This window comes from Sapajus apella, unplaced genomic scaffold (assembly GCF_009761245.1).
Source record: "Sapajus apella isolate SASKATOON/1434 unplaced genomic scaffold, GSC_monkey_1.0 scaffold44, whole genome shotgun sequence".
NCBI classification, from domain to species: domain Eukaryota; kingdom Metazoa; phylum Chordata; class Mammalia; order Primates; family Cebidae; genus Sapajus; species Sapajus apella.
The window spans coordinates 11,427,404-11,453,664 of record NW_022436984.1 but is presented as its reverse complement, the minus strand read 5'-3'; the positions used below and the strand labels follow the sequence as shown (position 1 = coordinate 11,453,664).

General features: G+C 36.8%; 1 protein-coding gene across 6 annotated transcripts in view; it reads right to left on the bottom strand.

Moving 5' to 3' along the window:
• Window positions 1–1,867: 1,867 nt before the first annotated feature.
• LOC116524180 (regulator of microtubule dynamics protein 2) overlaps window positions 1,868–26,261 on the bottom strand; it is a 70,901-nt gene continuing 46,507 nt past the window's right edge. For 5 of the 6 annotated variants that reach the window (XM_032239341.1, XM_032239342.1, XM_032239343.1 and 2 more), the window contains exons 7-12: window positions 25,945–26,022; window positions 19,734–19,832; window positions 13,319–13,372; window positions 13,143–13,223; window positions 4,720–4,852; window positions 2,340–2,410 (exon numbers count right to left, since the gene is read on the bottom strand). In XM_032239341.1, coding sequence (XP_032095232.1) covers window positions 2,406–2,410; window positions 4,720–4,852; window positions 13,143–13,223; window positions 13,319–13,372; window positions 19,734–19,832; window positions 25,945–26,022 — 450 coding nt within the window. In that variant the 3' untranslated portion in view covers window positions 2,340–2,405. Of the gene's footprint in view, window positions 2,411–4,719; window positions 4,853–13,142; window positions 13,224–13,318; window positions 13,373–19,733; window positions 19,833–25,944; window positions 26,023–26,261 lie in introns of all 6 variants that reach the window. The other variant, XM_032239340.1, reaches the window with a different exon arrangement.

The window sequence follows — 26,261 nt, the reverse complement described above, 5'->3', positions numbered from 1 at the left end:
CCCCCGGGTCCGGGGAAAAATTGTCTTCCAAGAAACTGGTCCCTGGTGCCAAAAAGGTTGGGGACCACTGTTCTATAGCACATCCTTCTAGGTTATCAGATTCTAGTCCTGTTCATGGTTTTTGAGCTATTTAGCAATTATTTGCAATGTTTTTAATTTTTAAAAATCATTTTTAAATTAAAAAAAATTTTTGAAAGAGTATCACTCTGTCACCAGGCTGGAGTACAGTGGCACAATTATAGCTCACCACAGCCTTGATCTCCTGGGTTCAAGTGATCCTCCCACCTCAGCCTCCCGAGTAGCTGGATCTATAAGTGTGCACCACCATACTCAGCTAATTTTTATAGAGATGGGATTTCACCATGTTGCCAAGGCTGGTGTTGAACTCCTAAGCTCAAGTGATCCTCTTGCCTCGACCTTCCAAACGTAATTTCTCTGATTATATGGCTTTATGAAGACTACAGATATGACAGTATGACTCTGGAAGGGGGCATACAGCAGGGAGTTAATGCTCCTTTGAAGGGTTACTTCCATGATGATGAGGGGAATTCCTTCTTTTAATACTCATTTGGAGAAATTGCTAAATATGTCAGAAACTCCTAATTCTCTAAAGATTGAATTAGGAGTACTACATTTCCATTGGGTCAAGCTCATATCCAGAAACTACTACACTGATTACCCAGTCAATGGTTACCAACTTGTCAATTGAAGACATGAGAAACAATTAAGAATTTTGTCAAAGTATAATAAAGGAACACTGATTAGGTCTTATGTCAGGTTCCAGTTATGAGTCCCAAATCCCACTGTTGCCCACCAGGAATGTTTCTTGATAGTCCTCATAATTCCTAGAGGAAGTGTTTACACCACTCTGCTGGAATGAGTTGCTCCCACAAAACCTACAACATGGTTGATTCTATGTCATTTGCTGCTAGCTGGATTCACATTTCTATACTTACATCTTCCTTTAGCTGTTTAGAGATGGTCAGAGGTATCCATAGCCTCTCTGCATATCCATGAAAGAACCTGCAAGGATCTTGCCCCATTTAGCCATGAGTTTTAACATTAGACCAGTTGTCAGAGGAAAGTGGGTGAGAACTAGCTGGACTAATTCAGTATCTTGATTGACTGTTATAGAAGATGGGGTTAGGGGGTAGCTTAATTTACCCAACTAAAATGTCTCTACATCAGGGCTTAAAATTTTGAGTGTGTGTGTGTGCACACCCATGTATTTGGGACAATAAACAGAAAATCCAAGTTTTTACTCTGATTTTCAAGATGAGGCTGATTAAGAGGTAGCAGGGAATCTTTATAACTCACTGCTAAGTACAACCTAAAAAATGATTTTATTACTGAAAATTGGAAAACGTAGGAAATAAAATACAGCTCCACAGAAATATAAGCTACTACTATTTTAGTGTATTCCCTACGAGATGCTCTTCTGTGCTTATTTTTATACTGTTGAGATCCTATGTATGTAGTATTTTTAACTTGTACTTGCACTTAAGATGTTCTGTGAATTTGCCTATATGTGTAATTATTTTTAATGGCAAAATGTCATTCGATTGTAGTTATATTTTAATGTAATTAACTGCTTTCTTTTTGTTGGACATAGTGTTATGTTTTTATGAATATTTGTGCATCAGTCATTGCAGTTTTCTCTTTACGATTATTTCTATGATGAAGGCTCTCAATAAATTTTACCAAAGGCTTGTGCCAAAATACTCTTTAAAAATTTTTTAAAAATATTTTTATATTTAGTTTACCCAACTGACAAAATATCCTCCTGCTAACCATGTATGAGAATGCTCCATGTCATGTCAATATTGCCAGCATTAAATGCTTCTGGAATAAAGAAAAAAGTCCTTGCTAGTTTGATGGTAGAACAGTATTTTATTGTAATTTTATTTACGTCTTTTGATTACCGGTTACATTTCTTTTTTCTCTTCTGCCAACAACTTGTTCGTGTCCTTTGCTCAGTTTTCCATTTTTCATCCACATTAATGAAATTATTTTGTTTTATTAAGTCTCAATTGAAAAAATACTTATGAAAGTTCATTTTATTGGATTTAAATATTTTATTTAAACAAATATTCTGAAGGCTGCAGTTTATTGATAAGAAAAATATAAAGCACACATGTTTGTAGATTACATATTGACATAGTATATAGATTCTCCAAATAACATAATTTTGTAGTGCTACTAGTGGAATGCATTCTGTGGAAACATGCCTTTACCTTCAAATCTGAGCACAATACCCTTACATCAAAAATGAAGAAAAGGATAATAAAAGCACAACTTTGATTAGTTTAAGTTTTGGTAGACCACATCTGATTTGTTGAAGAGTAAATTCGTTTATTTATCTCTTCAAGGAAGTCATTATTTTTTGCATCTCTTTCTGTGCCTCTTTATCCTATAAAGAAAATACAAATACATAATGAAATTTCATGCATTCATCTTGAGACTCTAGTGTGCTGAAATAGACTTTTGTTTTGAAAGACCATTACTAAGAGACCAGCTGGGTGCAGAGGCTCACACCTGCAATCCCAGCATTTTGGGAGGCCAAGGCAGGGGGATTGCTCGAGCCCAACAGTTCAAAACCAGCCTGGGCAACATAGTGAGACCCTGTATCTACCAAAAAAAAAAAAAAGAAAGAAAGAAAAAAAAATTATCTGGGCATGGTAGCATGCATCTGGTAGTCCCAGCTACTTGGGAGACTGAAGTGGGAGGATCACTTGAGCCTGGAAGGCTGAGGCTGTAGTGAGCCATGATCACACCACTGCACTCCGGCATGGGTGAGTAAGACCCTGTCTCAAAAAAATAAAAAAAAGAAAGAACTGGATTTTTAAAGACCAGATCCAGATCTATGATAATGTGGGCAACGTGGATAGCTATTTCTGGGCTCTTCCTTCACCAGATCTGGAGTAATGGTATTCAGGATGAAGAGAATTCCATGTAAGCTGACAATGGATCTGCCCTTGTGTCAATCTATTATGGATTTTTTCTTCAGCTGTGAGATGTGAAGAAGTACTAGACCTAGCAGCAAGTTTTGAAGAAATCTGAGATTCTGTTAGAGCTGGTCAACATATATTTCATTATGGCTTTATTGGGAAGCCTATAGTTAAGACTAAAAATCATGTAATATGTTTTATAGGACACTGTATCTATTGTTATTTCTTTACAATGAATGTGGATTCAAAAGAGTGGCAATAAATTCAGATGACGGGGTACTTTTATGCATTTTTGCATTTGACAAAAATTTTCTGAGCACCTATCCAAGGATTTAAGAGATGTAACATATTTGAAATAATCAGATGAAGACAACAGGACAAGGGTAGATATTTGGAAGTAGTTGTTAGCTAAATTATTTTTGAAATTGTAAGTTTTCTAACACTTTTAATCATAAATATAAAACACTGATTCTGTTGCAGTGATCAACTGAAGTCTATCTTCTATTAAACAATATTTACTGAAGGTCGTGAGAAAATAAAATTACTGGTATCTGAGATACTAGTGTGATATTTAGAAGAACTGATTAAAAAATCAGTAATTCCAGGTATTGAGTTCTTGTTTATCAAACTGTTGGGCTATCTCAGTGCTTGGCAGATGCCATCTATTAGTAAATTGATGGTCCTAAGTAAATGTCTGCTAAATGAATGATTCGACACTGAAACATGGTGGCAAGTTTCTATATCTAGGAATTAATTTCTTACAGCAGAATTACATAGATGAGAGCATTATTTCAATTAGGTGGCTAAAGAAGTGAATATTCACAAACTGTAACAGAAGAGGGCCCTCATGTGCTCCACATCTCATTCTCTCTGGCTTCCCAAGGCCCTTAGTCTATCAATTATCTCCTTTTTCTCCAATCTTTCTTGAACCCTTCCTTCTTTGCTGGCTTTTTCTCATAATCATTTAAATGTGCTTCTATTCTTCTCATCTACAACAAACCCTCAACTCAAGCATCCCTTTAACCTTACGTCTCTCCTCCTTACCCCATGAAATTCTTTGGACGTTTGTTTACACATACTGACTACATTTTCTTGTCTCCTGACTGCTTGGAACTCTGGTTTCCACTCTCTGCTGTTCTACCAAAACAGTCTAGTTTAAGATCACTGATGATATCCACACTGTTAAGTTCAACACTCACTCCAGTCCTTGCTTGCTTGACTTCTCCAGAGCATCTAACAGAGTTTACCATTTCCACCATCCCTTGGCTTCCGAGGTCTCACCTTCTCTGGCCACTTCTTTCAGTCTCACTTGCAGGTTTCTCTTCCTCCCCCATTCCATTATGTTGGTGTTTCTCAGGGGTAGATCTTTTGACTCCTGCTTTCCATGTACTACATAGTCTCTTTGGATGACTTCTTCCATAGCGCGGCTTCAGACATTGTTTATATGCTAAATATCCAATTACTCACTGGACTTAAAAATCTCACAAACACAAACTCAACGTTCCAAAACTGAAGTCACCTTCCCCACCAAACCTGGTTTTCCTGTATTTCCTGTGTTAATAAAGCACATCTCCATCTATTCTGGTCAGTTTCCCAAGCTCGAAGCCAACATGTCATCCTTGAGTCCTCCTTCTCCCTCAATAACCAATCTCCAAGTCTTAAAGAGAATACTACCTACAATTCTGTGGAATCTGTTCTCTCCTCTTAATTCCTCACTGTCATCATCTTAGTCCATGCCACCATATCATGTCTGTGTCATTGCAGTTGTTACCTAAATGATATTCCTGCTTCCAGTTTTGCTCCCCTCCACTCCAAGCCAGTCTCCATATAGTGGCTACTGTGCTCTTTTCTAAAAATCTCATTGTATTATCTGTTGCTGAAGACCCTTCAGTGGTTTTCCTCTGCTTTAAAGAAAAAGGCATATAAGGCTCTCATCTCTTCTTCCCTTCTAGTATTCAACATTTCAGTCACATCATATATTGATTCAGTACTTTCGTGTATATTTCTCTTCTAAAGACATTTGTCTGTTTTCTAGTGTTTCATAAAGTATGGCCTACATACTATGTGTTTCAATATCATTTGGGATATTTGATACTGTAATTGGTATTTACCTATATTTCCATTCTAGCCAGAGAGATACATATTTCAACACTCACATAATAGTTATCACACATTATTTTGTGTTCTACATTTTCCAGTTACATTAAAAGTAATTTTCTGGCCAAAGTCTTTGTAAATATGTTTAGAGCTGCAAAAAAAAAAAAAAAAAAAAAAAAAAGGAAGCTGATCAACTGATAACAGTGACAAAATATTAAAGGAAAAATGACCCAATTACTCGGCATGTTTCATTTGTTAAAAGATAAATATCAATGGATTATATTCCATTTTTACTTCATTTTTAACATTCCACTCCAACTTTTACTACATACATATTCTCTAGGACTAATCTATTAAAAATAGAGGGGTTATTTCATTGCTTATTAAGTATTACCAAATTCTATATTCTACACCTCTAAGAAAGAATCACAATTCTATACCTTTATGCTACATTTTTTTTTTTTTAGTAATACATCACTGGGCAAAAGTCTCAATTATTTGTTGAATTGTGTGCTAAAGGGTTCTTGGTAGAGTTTTTTCCTGGTATGAGTTGCATAAAATCCAGGTAAAGGCATTTTCTACGTTGACTTGAGGCCTGGGGAACCTCCCCAACATAAGAACTTTTAAGGTTCACGAAGGTATGTGCAATCGCTGAAGACTTTCCCTAATTCAGGACACTGACAGTGTTTTCTTTCTTTATCATTATTCTTAATAATTTTCTTTTTTTTTTTTTTTTTTCATTTTAACAAGTTGCTTTTGTTAGAGAGTGTTTTATACAGCATGAATCCTCACATGTCCTGGAGTGCTACTCTATGAGTAAGGGGTTTATCATGTTTATTTCATTGAATTGCTTCTCCAGCATGAATTATTATTTTTCCAAAAGTTTCTTCCTCCTTGAAAAAACTTGCCACTTTCTTTCTGGTTTTACCTAAGTTTTTTTCTGCATATCAAGGCTTGAGCTTTGCCTAAAGGGTGTAGGGTTTAGCCCCATGGGAGCTCTCTGGTATCTAAAAGCAGAACCCAGACAGATGGAAACTTGAGAGACCACCTATAAAGGTTAGGGCTGAGGCTGAAGGCTCTTCCAAATGCTGTACATTTATAGGGTTTCTCTCTATTGTGCATTGTCTCATTATGACTAAGTTGAGACCATTAACGGAAGGCTTTCCCATATAGATCGTATTCATGTGGTTTCTCTCCTGTGTTAATTCACTGTGTTGTTTAAAGGATAAATGGTCCCTGAAGGCATTTCCATATAGATTACAGGCAAAGAGTTTCTCTCTTGAGTTCTCTGGTGTGAGTAAGAATTAGCTCTCTAATGAAGTGTTTACTACATTCATTATATTTATAGAGTTTCCCTCCAGTGCAAGCTAACACATGTTGAGTCAATGTTGAGCTGTGAGTGACAACTTCCTCATATTCATTATATTCAAAGGGCTCCTCTCCACTGTGACATCTCTGCTACTGAGGCCATAACAGGCTGTTAAAGCCTTGCTTACATACCTTCATTCATTCATTTATTTTCCCCCATATGAATCTGATGCCAAACATTCAGTATAGTCTCTAGTTAACATCTTCCACTTTGGTTACATTAATCTGGTGTGTTACTCTCCTTTGTGTATAGAGTTTTCTCCTTTGTAGTAGGTCAGCTGTATAGCAATCTGACTAGTTTTAAGGTTTTCATTATGTTTTAAGCACTTAATATATTGGCTATATTTATGCAATTGCACTCTTATAAGAACGCAGGTTATGATTTTGAGCTCAGGTTATTCCTTTTCTCCCAAATTTGAATCATTCACACCTTTCAGCTGAGATAGCACACTTTCTCTAGCCTCAAATTAAAGTCATGTGACTGTGCCGCATTCCTAATTTGCCCTCCCCAGGCCAATTCTACTGTGGAGGAACAGGGTTCACCCCCATGAATCTCAGTATTGACATGTTGTTAGATGACTCCTACCTGTAGATATTCTACATGGAAGTTCTTTGTTTTTAAGACTTTCCTAACAGACAATTCCATCAAACAGTGGGTGAAGGATATGAACAGACACTTCTCAAAAGAAGATATTTATGCAGCCAAGAAACATATGAAAAAAAGCTCATCATCACTGGTTATTAGAGAAAGGCAAATCAAAACCACAATGAGATACCATTTCATGCCACTTAGAATGGGGATCATTAAAATGTCAGGAAACAACAGATTCCAGAGAATTAGTTCAACTATTACGGAAGACAGTGTGGCGGTTCCTCAAGGATCTAGAACCAGAAATGTCATTTGACCAGCAATCCCTTTACTGGGTATATACCCAAAGGATTATAAATCATTCTACTATAAAGACTCATGCACACATATGTTTATTGCAGCACTGTTCACAATAGCAAAAACTTGGCACCCACCCAAATGCCCATCAATGAGAGACTGGATAAAGAAAATGTGGCATGCAGCCATAAAAAGGATGAGTTCATGTCCTTTGCAGGGACATGGATGAAGTTGGAAAACATCATTCTCAGCAAACTGACACAAAAACAGAAAGCCAAACACTGCATGTTCTCACTCACAAGTGGGAGTTGAACAATGAGAACACATGGAAACAGGGAGGGAAACATCATACACTGGGGCCTGTCACAGGGTGGGGCTAGGGGAAGGATAGCATTAGGAGAAATACCTAACGTAGATGAGTTGATGGGTGCAGCAAACCATCATAGCACATAGACTACGTAACAAACCTGCATGTTCTACACATGTATCCCAGAACTTAAAGTACACTAATAAAAAAACGTAAACTTATTTTTAGAGATAGGGATCTTGCTATGTTGCTCAGGTTGGTCTCAAACTCCTGGGCTCAAGTGATCTGCCCTCCTTGGCTTCCCAAAGTCCTGGGATTACAGGCGTGAGCCATCACACCCGGCCACATTTTTCTGTATATCTAAAATAGTTCTAAGATTAAATGCTTGTTTTTAAGAACAAAACGTATCTACCTACATTTTTCCCCTTCTGACCTGTCATGACCATTGTATCACTCAACATCATTTATGAAATATTTATGGGAAACTAAATGTAAACTGGCGAAAGTTAAAAAAAAAGACTTTCCTGCCTGGATGCTGGTTTTGAGGATTTTTTTTCCAGAATCACATCTCTGTGCAGCTTCCTCTGAGATGGGTCTAGCAGGGCCCACTCTTTCTGAGTAAAATCCAAAGCCATATCCTCAAGGGTTAACATTTCCTAGGGAAATGTACTGTCAAGAACTCAGTCACCCCGTCTTTCTCTGTAATCTCACCCAGGGACCATCTGAGCACTAAGCCAGAAAAGCAGAACCCAGATAGATGGAAGCTTGAGTGAGAGCATGATGACACTGAGGTTGGGGGCACCACGTTCCAGAGCTCAGAGCTTCTTTTTCTTTCTAGAAAAAGCCAGGAACCTGTATTTTTAATGAGCCCTCTACTGTCCAAGCAAATCTTAAATATTTAAACAACTGTGTTTAAATTCTAATTTCCTTAGATTATATAGCAAAACCTCAGGATGACCTTTCCTAGCCCGTGGCCCAGGTTGCAGCATCAGTTTTATTTTCTTGTAAATCTCTGTGCTTGTATTTCCAAAACGCTCATTACATTTTATTGCTATGACTTTTTCAGTGCCTGACTTTCCCACTAGACCACAGAATTCATGATGGCAGAGGTGTCTGGTTTTTTCTCTTTGTATCCCAAGCCTCTAGCAGAGTACACCTCCATATTTGTAATATAAGTGAATAAAGACAACCTCTCTCTTTCACTCACTCAAACACACACATTAAAAATACAGATTTAGGCCGGGCGCGGTGGCTCAAGCCTGTAATCCCAGCACTTTGGGAGGCCGAGGCGGGTGGATCACGAGGTCAAGAGATCGAGACCATCCTGGTCAACATGGTGAAACCCCGTCTCTACTAAAAAACTACAAAAAGTTAGCTGGGCATGGTGGCACGTGCCTGTAATCCCAGCTACTCAGGAGGCTGAGGCAGGAGAATTGCCTGAACCCAGGAGGCGGAGGTTGCGGTGAGCCGAGATCGTGCCATTGCACTCCAGCCTGGGTAACAAGAGCGAAACTCCGTCTCAAAAAAAAAAAAAATAAATAAAAATACAGATTTATTTCATATGATAATGTTGGAAAAATACAGTTTAGAAAAATACATCAATGCTCTCTGCTAAAGACTTTGGATAAATAAGAGACAGACTTATTTACATTAAATTGTCATTATTCTCCTAGCATTTGGGTAATGATTATCAAACACCAACTTTATAAGACAAGGTAGTGGTTAAGAACAGCTATTCCCAAACTAATGCTGTATCATTAATTATTTTAAGAAAACAAATAAATAAAAGTGGTCTAAGAAACTTCTTTAGAGTGTTTTTAAGATCAATTTAAACAATACGCCAAGGCTATTACAAATATTGCAAAATCTTAAGAAATAATACATTTTAAATGCAAATGACAAGAAAGTAAGAGTCAAAAGAATAGAAGTAGGCAGCTGTAAACAGACTTCCTGCAACTCACGAAAATGTCTGTTCAGACAGTAGGAAAAATCTGTCTATACTACAATTGCCTAATTTTTTAAAAAAGTACTAAGAATAATTCTCCAGGCATGGATAGCACAGATGAGTTAATTTACAAGAAATAAGTTTTAACCAGAAAGAAATGGACAAACAAGAATTTCTAGCAAATGAGACAACATTACTGGATTTTGGCAAGAAATCCATTTATTACTCTGAGTGGTAGCATTCCTATAAGAGGAAGGTAGAGTAAATGTATACAAATTCTGTTTCATAAAGCTATCCAGAAACCAATGTCTTAATTAAGATAATCAAACATGATATCTTAATTAAGAAAGAAAATGTAAAGCAGAATTAGGATTTTGTTACTAAGAGCAGTTACCAATGAGAGTTATGCTTCTAAACCCATGTAACAGGCTGGAAATATAGCTCAAGACTTTAAATCAAAAGGCCATTTTGAAGACAACTATACCACTTGCTAAATATAATGATGTGCTCTTAAATTTTAGCACTCCCAGAGTACACTTCTTGTGGTTTGTTTCTGGTAACATTGCGTTTACCATTCTGTAAGTCTGTTTGTCTCAGGAAGGTGATTAATGCCATGTCAAAATATTTCAACTATCTTAAAATATGGGTTTTTCTTTACTAGTTTAGCACATTTCTTATCGTAAAACAAAATATCACATAATGCTTTTTATATTTGATCTTTCTCAGTAGGCTCCAAGTCAATGAACTTCAATACTGCCTCCAGGCAAACAACTTTCAGGTTGCCAGTGAAGTCATTACTTCATTCAGCAATCATTCTCACACGGTCTTAGACATCGACATTCCTTTTTTAAAAAAGAAATGTTTCCCAGGATCTGAGATTACTTTCCCAGGGTCAAGAAAAGTCCACATGAATAATAAAAATACTGCAGTTTCAAATTCTGGGAATGTAAAGCTGCCTACACCTATGAATCTGGGCTCTAGAGACCAAATGGCTGACACTCCCAATATCAAGCACAGTGTGATGAGCTGAGAGTTCCCTAATAGGGGACAGAAGACATGTCCACAAATGACTATAATGCAAGGAAGAAGCTATAAATGCTATAAGAAACAAACAAACATGTTATGAAATTTCAAATGAGAGAAAACATGGCTAGGTTGTATTCATTGTAACTAGTGGCATTGCTAGACATTTTGGAAATGAATAAACTTGGTTAGCAAAATCACTAATGGGGTATATTTCAATCTGAAAAAACTTTATAGAGATGGATAGGCACTACATATAACTTAATTCATCCTATTTTCTCATTGAAAAAGAAATGGAAATATTCCTTACATAGCTTTACTACTTAGAAAAACATTGCTAAGAATACAAGTGGAGACATCGCTGAGGAAAAAAAAATGCAATGTGGGAAATATTTGCTCATACTATTTTGCTTATTACAGAACTACTTCCAATGTCCAGCCTTCTTAGTTACATTCATTACTAGTCCTCTCATTACTATTGACACTATTATGTTTATATGTATGATATTAATGTCTTGGTTCTTTCTACCAACACTTACCAAGCGCTTATTATATGCCAGGCAGTATACTCAGGATTAGGGGTACAGTGGTGAATGAAACAAACCTGGTTGTTACTTTCATGAAACAACTACATTAATAATGACATAATCACAACTGTGAAATGATAGCAAGGAAAAGTATAGGAGGCTTTCTTGTCAACAGGTGTCAAGAAAGTGTTTCTTGAAGAAACGGCATTCATGGTGAGACCTGGAGGATAAGGAGGAATAAAGCCAGTGGAAGGAGTGGAGGGTGGGTAGGAGTGTTTCGGGAAGTAGGAACAGTATGTTCTAACGGTGAAGGGCAGGCTGGACGGTGCAGAGGAGGGGAGAGCGGGGAACAGATGAAGCTTGAGAGACTGGTAGGAGCTGGATCAGAGCCTTAAAGGACATGCTAAAAATTCTGAACCTCATCCTAACAGCAAGGGTCTTCAGCAGAGAAGTGACATGTTGACATTTACGTTAAACTGTTGCTTGGGCTGCCACTGGAGTCAAGAGTGGCCTGGCAGGAGGCAAGGGAGCTGTGAGGAAAAAGGGTGGGAGGGTGGCACAATTCGTGATCCAGGGGAAAGTGGGCACACTCCTTTCACTACAGGCAAACAGAGCTTTGCTTTTTCACTTTTGTGCCTCTGTTCATGACCTGCAACGTACTTGCCGATACCTCCACATTATATAGATCTTTCAAAGTCTACCTCTGATGCCACCTAGCCTCTTCTAGGTGAAAATAATTTCACTCTTTTCAAAATTTCCAAAACTGATGATTTGTAATTCTCTTAGTACTTTCTGCTTTGAGCTATAGTTACTTGGACACACATCATATGTTCCCTTCTAGGCTATTGCCTCCTAGAAGGCAACAGGAGTGTCTTATTTGTTTATAGTTCAGATCACAATAAATATTGGAACCTGTACTGCTCCAACACAGAGAAAGAGGAGGGTTTTTGTTTTTTCCTGAGGCATTTCTTTTCTGTTATGATTTAGGGGATGATAATGTTTGGTGGTGTGAGAAGAGCAGGAAAAGATGTACCTATTTTTGTCTTTGTTGTTCACACAACACCAGTCACTGGCTTACAGTAGCAGACTGAGTTGTTAACCCTGTGGAATGCTTGAAACTTACAGCATACCCAGAATCCTGAATTATTAAATAAAAAGGCAAGAGACAGGGCAATAGTTTCTTTTTCATTAATGGCTAGTGTCCAAAACCAAGAACATGTTATTACATATTTTTCATCTTTGTCATGGCCTTGGATACCCACACCTGCCGTGAGCTGGGGACTGAGGATAGCAAACATGGACGCTCATGTTGCTCTAGGCTGGGCCACCTGTCTAGCTTGTTTGTTGCCTAGTTAATCCCCAGGTCCCCAGAATTATGCTGCGCCCCCTCCTTCCCAGTGGAGGAATTATGCTTGCTCCAGTCCCTGCTGTCTTGCATCCAACAAGCATCAGGATGTTTTAATTGCTAGGGGCCTCCTGGTGACAGGTTATCTTACAGAGATACAGAGAATTCTAAAACTTCATAGTACACGTAAAATCCAAGTCAAAGGTTTTAGTAAAAAAGAAAACTCCATCATAGAAGGAGAGAGTAGAAGGGTGGCTGCCAGGGGCTGGGAGAGTGGGAGAATTGGGTAGATAGATACTTGTCCAGAGTATAAAGTTTCAGTTATGCAGGATGAATAGGTTCTGGAGATTTAAAGGACAGCAACGTGACTATAGGTAATAATACTGTATTGTATATTGAAAATTTGCTAAGAGAGTAGATCTCAAATGTTCTCAACCACAAAAAAAGTAACTGAGGTGATGTGTTAATTAGCTTGATTGTGGTAGTCATTTCATAATGTATATGGGTATCAAAACATCACGCTGTATACCTTACATGTATAGTTTTTGTTAATTATACCTCAATAAAGCTAGAAAAATAAATACATAAAATTGAATAAAGAAAGAAAACTACAAATGTATCCAGCAAATTGTTCATATTTTGAGCTTGAATAGTACTAATAAGACAACCGCATTCACCGTTACTTTCTGGGCTTACCTCTTTAGTAACAGTAGGAAGCAACAATGCCAAATTACAGAACTTCAAAGCATTCTGGGTTTCCTCAAGATCAGTATAACACTGGAAATGAGAAATAACCAATATTAAATATAATCATGTTTTTATGTCTTTTATGGGTTCAAAGCGATATTAAAGCAAAACAGTGTCTTCATTACCTTTGCTAAGTACATGTAGTTGGGAATAGAATAACCAGGGCATAGTTCTTCAGCCTGATTTAAGAGAAAAATACAAGAGAATAACAGGGCAATATTAAAATAACAATAATCACAAGTGAAGAAAATGTATTTTAATAAATCAACTATTTTGAACCAAACTGCCCTAAGAATTTAGGTTGGTTGTTTCACATGTCAATCACTTGATCAGTTTAAGTATCTTTTGGGAGAAAACATAGCTTTTGCATTTAGCCATTAAAATAAAATTGATTGCCATGATCATAAAGCTTATAAAGCAATGAGATACTTTGTGGTTTTCAGATTTCTTTACATAATCATTTTCCTCAGTCTTCTTTCTCTATCCTTTTAAGAACAAAAATAACTAGTGATATGCCTAGGACAAGTCCCATCCATCCATCCATCCATCCATCCATCCATTTATCCATCCATTGACAGGGTCTTGCTCTGTCACACAGGCTAGAGTGCAGTGGTATGATCTTGGCTCACTGCAACTTCCGCCTCCTAGGTCCAGGCAATTCTTGTGCCTTAGCCTCCCGAGTAGCTGAGATTACAGGCGCCTGCCACCATTCCTGGCTAATTTTTGTATTTTTAGTAGAGACAAGGTTTCACCATGTTGGCCAGGCTGGTCTCAAACTCCCAACCTCAAGTGATCTTCCCCCTCAACCTCCCAAAGTGCTGGGATTACTGGTGTGAGCCACCACTCCTGGCCTCACTATCTATTTAGAAAATGAGAGTAGTGCATGGCTGGTACCCCATGGCAAGCATCTTCCACTAAATTAATATTTGATTTCTTATGATTTCAACATATTCCACAGGAGTTAAATAATATCTGAAGTCCATCACATCATGGACTGTTAAAGGAAAGACAGATCCTTGAAACAACCAGTCCAGGTAGTAGACATGAGTATTATAAAGGTACTTTTATCCTATCTACTAATTTTTCATGTACCAGTTTCTTTATCTCTGGGAAATAAGAATTCTTTCAGGTATGGTATCGTTACTAGACAGCTCTTCTTAGAACCTACGTCAGTCTAGCTTCAGAGTCAGCTTTTGTTGTTTTGAAGGGCCAGGCAAGCAAGCTTACAACCTGCAGTCCCCACTGCAGGGGGTGTAGAACATAAGATAAAAAGATACTTTTAAAACTTTACAAAAATATGCTTGTTTTACAAGATATAAACAATCTAGACAGTTCCAAAATTAAAAAGCGAAATTAGCTCCTTCATAATTTTATCCTCAACTTCAATCTCATGCCCCAGGGGTAACCACTATCAACAGTTTGACATGTGTCCTACCAGATTCTTTGCCAAGTATAGGCAAATAAAAAAAACAGATGTTTGGTTTTTGAAAATAAAACAAAATGGAACCATTTTACATATAATTTACATATATAAAATTATTGTCAATTATACCTCAGTAAACCTAGAAAAATACAAATAAATACATAAAACTGAATAGATTTACATATTGACAGAAAATCTACATATTGGCCCCAAACTTTTTTTTCCCATATTACAAACACATTTTCATGTTAGCATACAGATACACCTCATCATTTTTAAGAGCTGTATTTCATATTCTGCATGAAAGGCAGCATTCCCCATTGGACATCTTGATTTATTTTCAATTTTCATTATCACCACTAATAATCAATGAACATACTTTCCCCCATATGCTTGTTTACATGTGTGTTTGTGCCTATTAGGAAGAGTCCCAGAAGTTGAATTGCTGAGTCAAAATAATATATTTTTAAAGACAGATACTAATGAAGATGAATCCAAATTAGAGTGCTGAGGAGTGGTCCAACATCTTATAAGAGCACATCCCTTGTAAAAGACATTTTATTCTGTACAGAATCCAAAAGAGAAGTGTTTTAGAAGGAGGAGGACAAAAATCTCTTGGGGTAGGGAGCCAGACTTGATATAAATCTTTAAGACCAGGTAGGTTTACATTGTCTGGACATGGAATGGAACCTGCTGGAAAGACAGAAAAGCTACCACAGATTAAAGGAAGTGGTCAATTTCAACCAAGTCAGAGCCTTGACCATCCAATAGTGCTATCCATGGATTCTGGTTCTCCTGCTTCTTTTTTTTTTTTTTTTTGTCTAATCATTTCCATTTCAAGGTCTCTCATTTGATAAGTGCATTTCTTGAGCCATTCTAATAAGAGGGACTTAAGACTGAACTTTACTCAGTTACACCTTCTTCTATGCCCAGTAGTTGCCTCAGCTCTGTCCAAATCCCATACTGGGGATAACTTGCCCCAATAAATGCATGTAAACAGCTTATTTTTTAATGCTGGTATTTTAATTCTGCATATATACCTTAAAACCTATGTTTAGTTAACTAAAGTGATTATAAATCAGAACATCTCTTTCTGTTCTTATGGTTTAAAAAACTAAAGCCCAACAGAACACAGACAGGCAACTAACAACACTGAATTCCTAAGGTAAAAGAGATTCTGACCTTTCACAAAAGGCCTTGGGTGAATTACAAGTGATGTAGCATTATTCAAATGCTCATGTTTCAATGTAATGTTCCAATGATGAGGCAGTTTCTAGAGAGGCCCTTAGAACACTCTTTATCATAACACCTGGCAAAGAATATTACACGTTTAATTTCTCTTGGCTATCCAAGTTCCTTGAAGGCAGGAGCTGTGTTGGTCATTTCTGTGTTACCAGTATTTGATGCCATGTTTGGTACTAGTAATGTGCTTAATAAACACTGTTGAATAAATTAACTCTTCTTTAAACCATCTTAGAAGCTCAAGCAGAAGCCTTATACCATATCAGGACACAGCAGAGAGCTCTGCAGCTGGGGAAACCACTAGTACAGACTCAGGGATCATATGATTGCAAACAGTAAGGCAATCAGGGTAGTCTGTATCCCAACATTGCCACACCTGTCATTTACTACACACATCTCTCCTCTGATCCAGTGGTTTCCAGCTATGCCATCAGCTGCCATTGGAATAAATAGCTTTATGATCGTTAAAAACACTGATCAAAGTTTAAAAGCACATACCATATGACCCAATGACTCCACCCCTCGGTGCTTATCCAAGAGAAATAAAGTATGTCCACATCAAAGCTTGCATTTGAATGTTCACAGAAGCTTTATTCAAAATAGCATCAAACCAGAAACAACTCAAACGTCTAAGAGTAAGTTAACACAGAAACAAATTATGGTACATACATATAATGGAATACTACTTAGCAATGAAATGGAACTGCCAATACACTCAATAAAATGAATGAGTCTCAAAACATTATGCTGAGTAAAAGAAGCCAGATACACGCAAAAGTACATGTTGTATGATTCCATTTATATTAAATTTTAGAATGGGCAAAACTAATTTATAGTAATAGAAAAAAGATCAGTGGTTACCTGGGGCAAGAGGCAGGGGAAATTAACAGCAAAGGAGCAAAGATAACTCTCTAGGATAATGAAAATGCTCTCTTGAAATGGTGGTGGTTACATAGATATATAAGTTTGTCAAGCTTCACTGAACTGTACACTTAAAATGGGTGCAATTTATTGTTTATAAACTATACTTCAAGATACCCAGAGGTTCTATAACAATGAGGCTGGGTCATGGCCTGGGCTGACATTTTGTAAAGTGCCCCAGATGACTGCAGTGCACAGCCAAGGTGGAGAACCACTGCTTTAGGGAATCATGCCAGAATTTTGGATGAGGTGGAAAGCATGCTATAGTTTGCAAGAATTTTCCCAGAGGATTCACAGATGACTCCTACAGGTGTCTAAAACTACCTCCCTAGATGCTTTGAGGCTGTGGAGGACCAATTTTCTCCTGCTATAATAGCAAAATAATAGTAGCTAACATTGATTTTTAGTTAGAACATTTAACATGTTAGACCCTGGGCCAAGAATATCAAATGTATTATTTTATGTAACCTTCAAAAAAACTGTACAAAGTAGGTGTTATTATGGCCATTTCACAGGTGAAGAATTCGAGAGTGTGAGAAGTAAGGAAATGTGTCCAGGTCATACAGGCAGGAAAGGTTCAGGTCTCAACTTCACTCGTCTGACTCTAACATCAGTGCTCTCAACGTCTATGGGACGCAGCTGGATGGCTCTAGAGACATTCCTGGCCCGTGAATGTTCTTTGGAGGGGTGAGTTTGGGGCAGGAGTCCTACAGTCTGGGTCCCATCGACATGGCCTGCTGTGTTGTAGGACCCAGGAGGTTGCAGATTCTCCTGGGTGTGGGAGCCAGGGTCTTTGCTGTTTCCTTTTCCTCGCCTCCACCTCCCAGATTTTTTTAGCTCCACCACAGCCTTAGCCTCAGTACTCCATGCCCCTCAGTCCCTTCAGTCGTTCTAGGAAATATGCCGAGAAGCATTCCTGATGCCTCTTCTCTTTCCTTTGACAGACACCATGGAATGTATTTTCAGACTAAAGTCTAAGTCATGATTTAATGTGGGGCTCCCCAAGATGGTTTTCCAAGGTGTTTAAATTTTAATGAAATTAAAATTTTGTGACTTTTTACCGAGGACTTACTGGGCACCAGGCATACTCTAAGTAATTTACTTGTAGGAATGCAGATAATCCTTACAATACCACTGTGAGGTAAGTACTATTATCTTCATGTTATTGATTAAATTGAGAGAGAGGTTAAGTGAATTGCCCAATGTTACTCAGCCGGTAAGTGGTAGAGCTGAGATTTAACCAGGTAGTCTGGTTCTGGAATTTGCATTCTTTACCTTAACAATATTGGGCTACTTACCACTTTTGATTTTATCTGTGTATTATTTTAGACACATTAGCATCTCAAGAACTTTTCTACAGAGTTCTGAAAACCTGCTCCTCAATTACAACTTTGACATTATGAGGAAATGAGTTTTGGGTACAGATAACATTTTTGCTGGTTAACGTGGCATCGTTTATATAAATCTTTTATCTCAGATATAACATAATCTACATTTGTATACAATTTAAAATGAGGAAACTAATTTTCAGTGGTAAAAAAAAGTGAGGAAATGGGAGTGACACAGTCTTAGCCTTCGCTCATATTTAAATCAAATCTTTGATTGCCATTGTGTGAAATGAAACAAATTAATTTCCTGAGGTCTTGACTCCCTTTTTAAAAAACATACAAAAAAGGGATCACATTACATAAAAAATAAGAAATGTATAGCCCTTTTCTTTTTATTTTTTAAACTCTTTTCTGCTGGGCTTGTGCTTGATTTCAGGACACTTATGTTTTCACTTGAGGCAGCCACTGGCCACTGGTGGTGAGAGATAGAAAGTGAGAAGAAACCTACTTGCCATCTTAGACTATGTGATCTATAAATTCCCTCTTAGTTCTACAAAATCGATCCCTGAAATACAGCACAAATATTAGCATGTACAAGACATTTATTATATTTTTGAGAAAAAGTCACGCTCTTTTGGTTAGGCTGGAGTGCAGTGGTGTGAGCATGGCTCACTGCAGCCTTGAACTACTGGGCTCAAGTGATCCTGCTGCCTCAGCCTCTTAAATAGCTGGGACTACAGGTGCATGCCACCATGTCCAGCAAATTTTTTATGTCTTGTAGAGATGGGGTGTTGCTATATTGCTCAGGCTGGTCTCAAACTCCTGGCCGCAAGCAATCCTCCCATCTCAGCCTTCTAAAGTGTTGGGATTACAGAAGTGAGCCACTGGACACAGCCTTATCTATATTTTTATAAGCTTGAAATAAGTAGGTTGAGAAGGAAAACACATTTAGTAACTATAAGATTTTGAAGGTGGTTCAAGAGAAAGGATTATTACCCCAACAGGAAGTTGATTATATGGGTGGCTATATTATACATTTACATGTGTGTTCATACACACACATATTACTGCTTAGAGTTGTATTAGTATAGTGATTATTTATTTTCAGACAGAATTGAGAATACTGATTTGGTCTGATGCCCCAAGAATCTTCCGGAGAAGTGTCTGCAACTTTAGGAGATAGCTTTTAAAATAACTCTTCCTTTTGGCACTTTTATTTTTTTAAGATTAAACTGGTTCTATGTTAAGCTAATCAGGAGTACTGGGACTAACTATGTCTAACCATCAGGGCATGACTGCTTCTGCACATGCTCATGTGACTTGGAGAGCTGTTCTTGGACTTAGTAGTAAGGGCTGTCATACCTAAACTTTCATTTAGGCTCCTGAGTTATTTTTTTAAAAGTAGCTTGTAATTCCTAGAATCTAGGGCATAACTAGCTGTTCTAGGAAGTTTAGATTTAAAACATATTAATAACTTTTATTGTGAGAGGTTTAAAACAGAACACGCCAACACTAGGATTCAAACTAAGGCTTCACATGAAGAAAAGATTTCTTTGACAATGGTAGCAGGGATTGGTGCAGATGGTAATCAGTCTGACACTAAAATAATGGACAGACAAAATGTACCTTAAGGAAACTGTGTAAAGCTTCTTGTACAGTTGAAGATGGTACTTTTCCAAACAGAGTAGCAGCCATTTTTTTCTCAATCCAGCTCAGTTTGGAGACCTGCAAATGCACAACAACATCACTCTTAGAAGCTGTTCACCTTTTGAAGGGATTATCTCTCCCCAGTTAGACGTGTGTGTGTCTGTATATAAATATATACAAATGTAAATATATAGCCATAAATAACATATTAGCGATATCACCCTCATGGTATTAATGTTAATATGTTACCTTCCTTTTTCACAATTCTAAGGAACCATGGGCTCTAGAAGCACTGGTTTCAAAACCATCTTGAAATACTCTTGATAAGAAGATTTGTGTTGAATCAGAGGAAAAAGGAGTGGAGTGGGAAATAATGCTGATCCTGTTTGTTCATCTGATTCCGCATTCTGAGGTGACTACGGCACATTTCTTCGTACAGTACATAGGAGCTACAAGACTCTTGCCTTTGCTCTCCTTTTGACTACTCCATGCTGCCAACAGACCTCCTGACCCAGAGGAGCATCTCAGGTGTGTAAATAGAATAAGAATCCTTAAGCCAGGAGTGTAGAATGGGGGCTCAGTATACATATTTACAATCCAGAAGATTTTTTAAAAAATCAATAACCACCAAAACTAAATTTCATATTACCATTGGTTTTTTGCTTTCTTCTAAAAAGTTTTCTTTTTTCTCCAAATATAAATATTAGATGTTCATTATAAAAGATTAAACTGGCTCAAAATGAATACTTAAAAGGGTATTGACCCAGTTGATGCTCTGTCCAATCCCATAAAGTATCTTCATTCTCAGTCCTATCATCTAGATTCCTAGGTAGCCAATATCCTCCTTTTTTTTTTTTTTTTTTTTTGACAGTGCCTGACCTTGTTGCTCAGGCTGGAGTGCAGTGGCACGATTATGGCACACTGTAGCCTCGACCCCCTGGGCTTAACAATCCTCCCACCTCAGCTGCCTGAGTAGTTGGGTGGGACTACAGGTGTGCATCACATGCTCAATTAATTTTTAAAATCTTTTGTAGAGACAGGGTCTTCCTATATGGTCCAGGCTGGTTCTGAACTCCTGGGCTCACGAGATCCTCCTGCCACAGCCTCTCTAAATTATTTCCTTATTTTTTGACATAATTTTTCTTATTGGTATGCTTATTTTTGCTTTGTTTTGAACTTTGTAAAAAATAATATACTGCTTATTTCCTTGTATGACTTGCTTTTTCACATAATGGTATGGTTCTAAGATTTCATCCAGGATAATGAGTATGACAGAAGTTCAGTCATTTAAATAACTGAAATATTTCATCATTTCAACATACATCAGCAATGTTTTTACCCACTCTTTTGTCAACAGACATTTGGGTCTTTTTCATTTTTTTGCTCTTAGGACCAAGGGTGCCATAGCCATTCTTGCACATGCCTTCTGGAGCACATTTGTGAGTCTCTGTAGGGTAGGCACGATCATATGGCAGGCAAATAGTCAAATTTAAAAGATAATACTGAATGGTTTCCAAGGTAGTCATGCTGATTTATGTTTCCACAGCAAAGTAATAATTCCTGCTGCTCCATGTCCTTGTAACACCTCACACTGAGATTTAAAAATTTTTATCAAATGAGTAGGAATAAAATGGCATCTAATTGGAGTTTTCATTATCATTTTCTATAATTTTGTTTTTTTAATTTTTAGTTTAATTGCATTATGGTCAGAAAAACTGCATGACATCAATTCTTTGAAATTAATTAAGACTTGGTTCATGGCCTCATTTATGGTCCATTTTAGTACACATTCTGCATATGCTTGAAAAGATGTCTATTCTACAGTGGTTAGCAACATGGCTTCATATTTATTAGATCCAGCTTATTAAATGTGAGGCTCCAATGTTTTACAAACTAATACTTTTTGTTTCTTGTTCCATTAATTACCAAAAGAGGAGGGTGAAAATACCAGTGCATGGTTGATCTGTACATTTATCCTTACAATTTGGTCAATTTTTATTTTACAGTTTTGAGGCTGTTATTAGAAGCACACTAGTTTATAAATACTTTCCTTGTGAAGTATAATTACTATATAGTTACCCTCTTTATTGCTAGATATACTTTTGCCTTAAAATTTACGTGTGTGTGTGTGTGTGTGTGTGTGTGTGTGTGTGTGTAGCAGTAGTCCTCTTTTCTTCATAGGGTATATTCCAGGACCCCCAACAGATGCCTGAAACCATATATATGTTTTAGTTTGATTATTATTTATTTGGTTACTATTTGATATAACTTTTCTACATGTTTATTTTCTACGTTTCTCGGTCACTGTGTATTTTTAAAATTGGCTTTACTGAGGTATAATTTATGTAAAATAAAATTTCCTCCATTTGAGGTGTATGGTTCAATGAGTTTTGATAAATGCATACAATCCTGTAACTGCCACAACAATCAGTACATAGTACATTTTCGTCATCTTAAAAAGTTCTCGCATACCCCTTTGCCGTCAAACTCCCTAACCTGTTCCTAGCCCTAGGCAACTACTGATCTGACTATAATTTGCCTTTTCTAGAATTTCATATCAATGCAATTAGGTAGTCTTTTGTGAGCTTTCTTGGCATAATGCTTTGAAGAGTCGTGCATGTTGTTATGCTGCTAAGGCTGCTATGAACATTAATATACTATTGAATGTGTGAGCATATATTTTTATTTCTCTTGGTGAATATTTAGGAATTGATCACATATTTATTTATTATTCACATACTTCCATAGAAACATATGAGTTTCAATTGCTCTATATCTTTGCCAGTACCTAGTATTGTCATGTTTTTAATTTTAGCCCTTTCGGTGAATATATAGCAGTCTCTCTCTGTGGTTTTAATTCGCATTTTTCTAATGACTACTGATGATCAATATCTTTTCATATGCTTGCTTGCCACTCACAGACTTTCTTTTGTTAAGTAATTGAAATTTGATCTGGAAAACAGTCAAACATGTGGAAACACTTCTTTTCAATTTAATTTTACACTATAATTAGTGTTGGACAAAATGCTGTAATCAGCATAGGTAATGTTATAAAGACTGCCTGGCAACCTGGAGTAAGAGAAAAGCTCTGTCAAGTCCTTTTGAAAGTTCCAGCATGTCTTGTTGCACGGCCATAACTGTTTATTTTCAGAAAGCAGCACTGAATTTTGCTCATGCTGCTCATCCATTCCCTGCCAATTTCTCTTATTTTGAAAGGCACATTATATATAGCTATTTAATATTCTGTATTCCTTAGTTCCAAAATCTGAAGTCCTTTTAGATCCACTGCTGTTTTTTTTTTTTTTTTTTCTGCTGGCAGTCATTACTGTTGGCTTAGTCTATAATTGGTATAGTCTATAATTTTTGACTGTGAACTTATCATTGTTGGGACACTTTCTGTGAAAGTTTTACAAAGCCTATCTAAAGGTACTTTCCACTACAGAGGATTAGCATGTGCTTTTGCCACTTCCCTATGGCACGAAGATCAGAGTTCATTTTGAATTAAAATTTCTTTCTTGGGCCTTTAAGCCTAGATAGGTAATGTACATTCAAGCTCCAGACACATGTGAGGTTGGGTAAATGGCTGTTAAATCTTAGGAGCATTTCCTCCTTTCAGCTCTATCTTCCCCATGGTTAAGACTGAGAATGAATTTTCACTGCCATAAGCTTCTGCTGAATAAATTTCATTTAAGTTCATCTTTTTTCCCCCCTGGGCATTGTGCTTTTTGAGTCCTAGATACATTGTGGCAGTCTTCAAGCTGCTCTCTGCTCTGCTCAAGTCTGTAGTCCCTCAACCCCAACAAATGTCTACAGACCTAAGCTTTAGGTTACCAGCCTTGGTAAATACCTCTGACTATCAGGTGGTTTCAAGGCTGTTTTACCAGTCCTTGGAACTGGTATTCTTGCTTTGTTTCTGGCCTTTGGCTATTCTCCTTATCTTTTTTTTCTATAGGTTCTTCCATTGATCTGATTAGAAACAGACATACACACTTCAAACTAACACACACTTTAAGATATTGTGTGGCCAGAAAATTTTGAGTTCTTTAGTCTGCATATGCTGGAAACAATTTTTACACATTTGCTCATACTTGCTTTATTACCTTGGGGGAAGCTGATTCCCCCTGATGGAAAAAGTTTCAACTTCCTCTTCCACAATTCATTTGTTATCTAGGCTTATAATTTGTAGGCAGTAGAGCATACTAGTTAAGAGCAAAGATTTTAGAAGCAAACTGCCTGTGCTGAGTGTGGTGGCTCATGCCTGTAAACCCAGCACTTTGGGAGGCCAAGGCGGGTGGATCATTTGAGGTCAGGAGTGTTAGACCAGCCTGGACAACATAGCGAAAACCTGTCTCTATTAAAAATCCAAAAAAACCAAACAAACAAACAAAAAAAACCCAAAAAACAAAAACTAGCTGTGGTGGCACATGCCTGTAATCCCAGCTACTTGGGAGGTTGAGGCAGGAGAATCACTTGAACCCAGTAGATGGAGGCTGCAGTGAGCTAAGATCACACCACTCCACACTCCAGCCTGGGTGACAGAGTGAGACTTGGTCTTAAAAAAAAAAGAAAAAGAAAAGAATAAAGAAAAAAACTACCTGTGTTTGAATCCTGTTCCACTACTTATTAGCTGAGTCACCCTGGGCAAATTATTAACCTTAGAGGGTTTTTGAAAAAGTGAGTGAGCTACAATATATAAAATGCTTACAGCTATATAAAATGCTTACAGGAGCCATGTACATGTTAGTCATTATTACTACTGCTTTTCATATTCTTTGCTTTTTGTAGTTTTTCTCTACTTTTAATGAATCAATCATTTAAGCAAGAAATACTTGTAGAAGCAGCTTATTTTAAGTGCAAAAAAACCTGAGCTAGATGCTAAAAAAATACCAAGAAGTTTAAAATGTGGACTCTTTCCTTGAAGAGCTTTCAGATAACTTGGGATCAACAGAAAATAAACAGTAAGTAAAACGTGAGTTGTTGTAAGGTAATACAGCCTTAACAACTGGTGTGCTCAACAGTGCAATATTCAGAAAATGAAGCCATCACTGTGTATTTTACAACATTAAGTAGATCATAAAAATTTGAGTGTTGTAACCATTCTATTATTTGACTTTGCAGTCTTACAACTAGGAAAAAATGAGAAAAACAGATGATATACTGTTATACCCTTTTCCTTAACAAAATGTAGGTTTCCTTCATATGTAACACAATATAAAGAGCATAAAGTTTGGAATTAAATTTGCATTTCAATGCTGCCTCTTTCATTGACTAGTTAAATGGGACTTTGGGAAGGTTCTTAACATCATGAAGACTCAGATTCTTACTTGTTAAAACTGGTATAATAATAACTGCTTCACAGCACTGTTTTAAGGATGAAATGTAACAAGAAATATAAAGCACAGAATGTATACAACAGCAGGTGTTCAATAAAAGCAAACTTCCTTCTTCATCTCTAATTCTCTTTCAGCTGCAACGAAGAAGTTATCTCTTTGCCTACCCTAATTTTATCATTCAAAAATGGCATTTCCCTTTCATAGTAATTTTTTTCACACAGTCTTAATATATATTTTCACATTCTGTAATTTTCTATAAACTAATAATGTCATTTAAGACACGGATCAGCTGCTTTTATTTGAGCTATATCTCTATGTCACACATCCCTTCCAAATTAAATTCCTTAAAAGCAAGGAGTGTTTTATTAATCTCTGTCCAGTTAGTAGTTAGCACATAATTTGTGCTCAGTATACACTGCTGGATGAAAAAAAGTCCTCCCACAGAACTGTGAGTAGTGTACCTAGATACAAGGCATGGGTGTGGATGGTTGATCCCAACCTGAGACAGCCACAAGGGGAGGGAATGTGATTACTGTAAAAAGAAACAAAAAAGCAGGAAAGAGAAAGATCACATATACATAAAATGTGACATATAACATACACATATATATAAATTACAAGTTTATAAATTATAAAATACATATATTATAAATTTAAAAATTATAATGTATAAATTATAAATTCAAATAAAATTTTAACACATGTATTATACATTAAAATAAAACTTATATTGCTATTATAATTCTCCCTAAATCAGGCACTGGGTAAAAAATAAAGCAATGAATAAGTCATTGAAAATGTATCCTATAATCATAGTATATTCAAATAAAGTTTATAAATAAAGGCATTCAACTTACAGTATAACAGTATCTTCCTTTGAGGTAATATAGAAAGGGTTCTTCTGGTAAAAGTTTGATTGCTATATCTAGATGTTCCTGAAAGAAGCATCCAAAGGAAAATCATCTGCCAAGTTTCAGATATTGTCAAATGGAACTATGCCAAAGGCTAGTTACCCAAAAGTGGTTTTTAAAATGTTGTCTCAGTCCTCCCCATCCCTCTCATTACATTGAGATCTTATCAATAATTAAAATACCAAAATGATTGCTTACAATCAGAACCAGAACTGTGACTAGGATTTAATAATTTAAATTATTGAAATTAATGTGTAATTTAA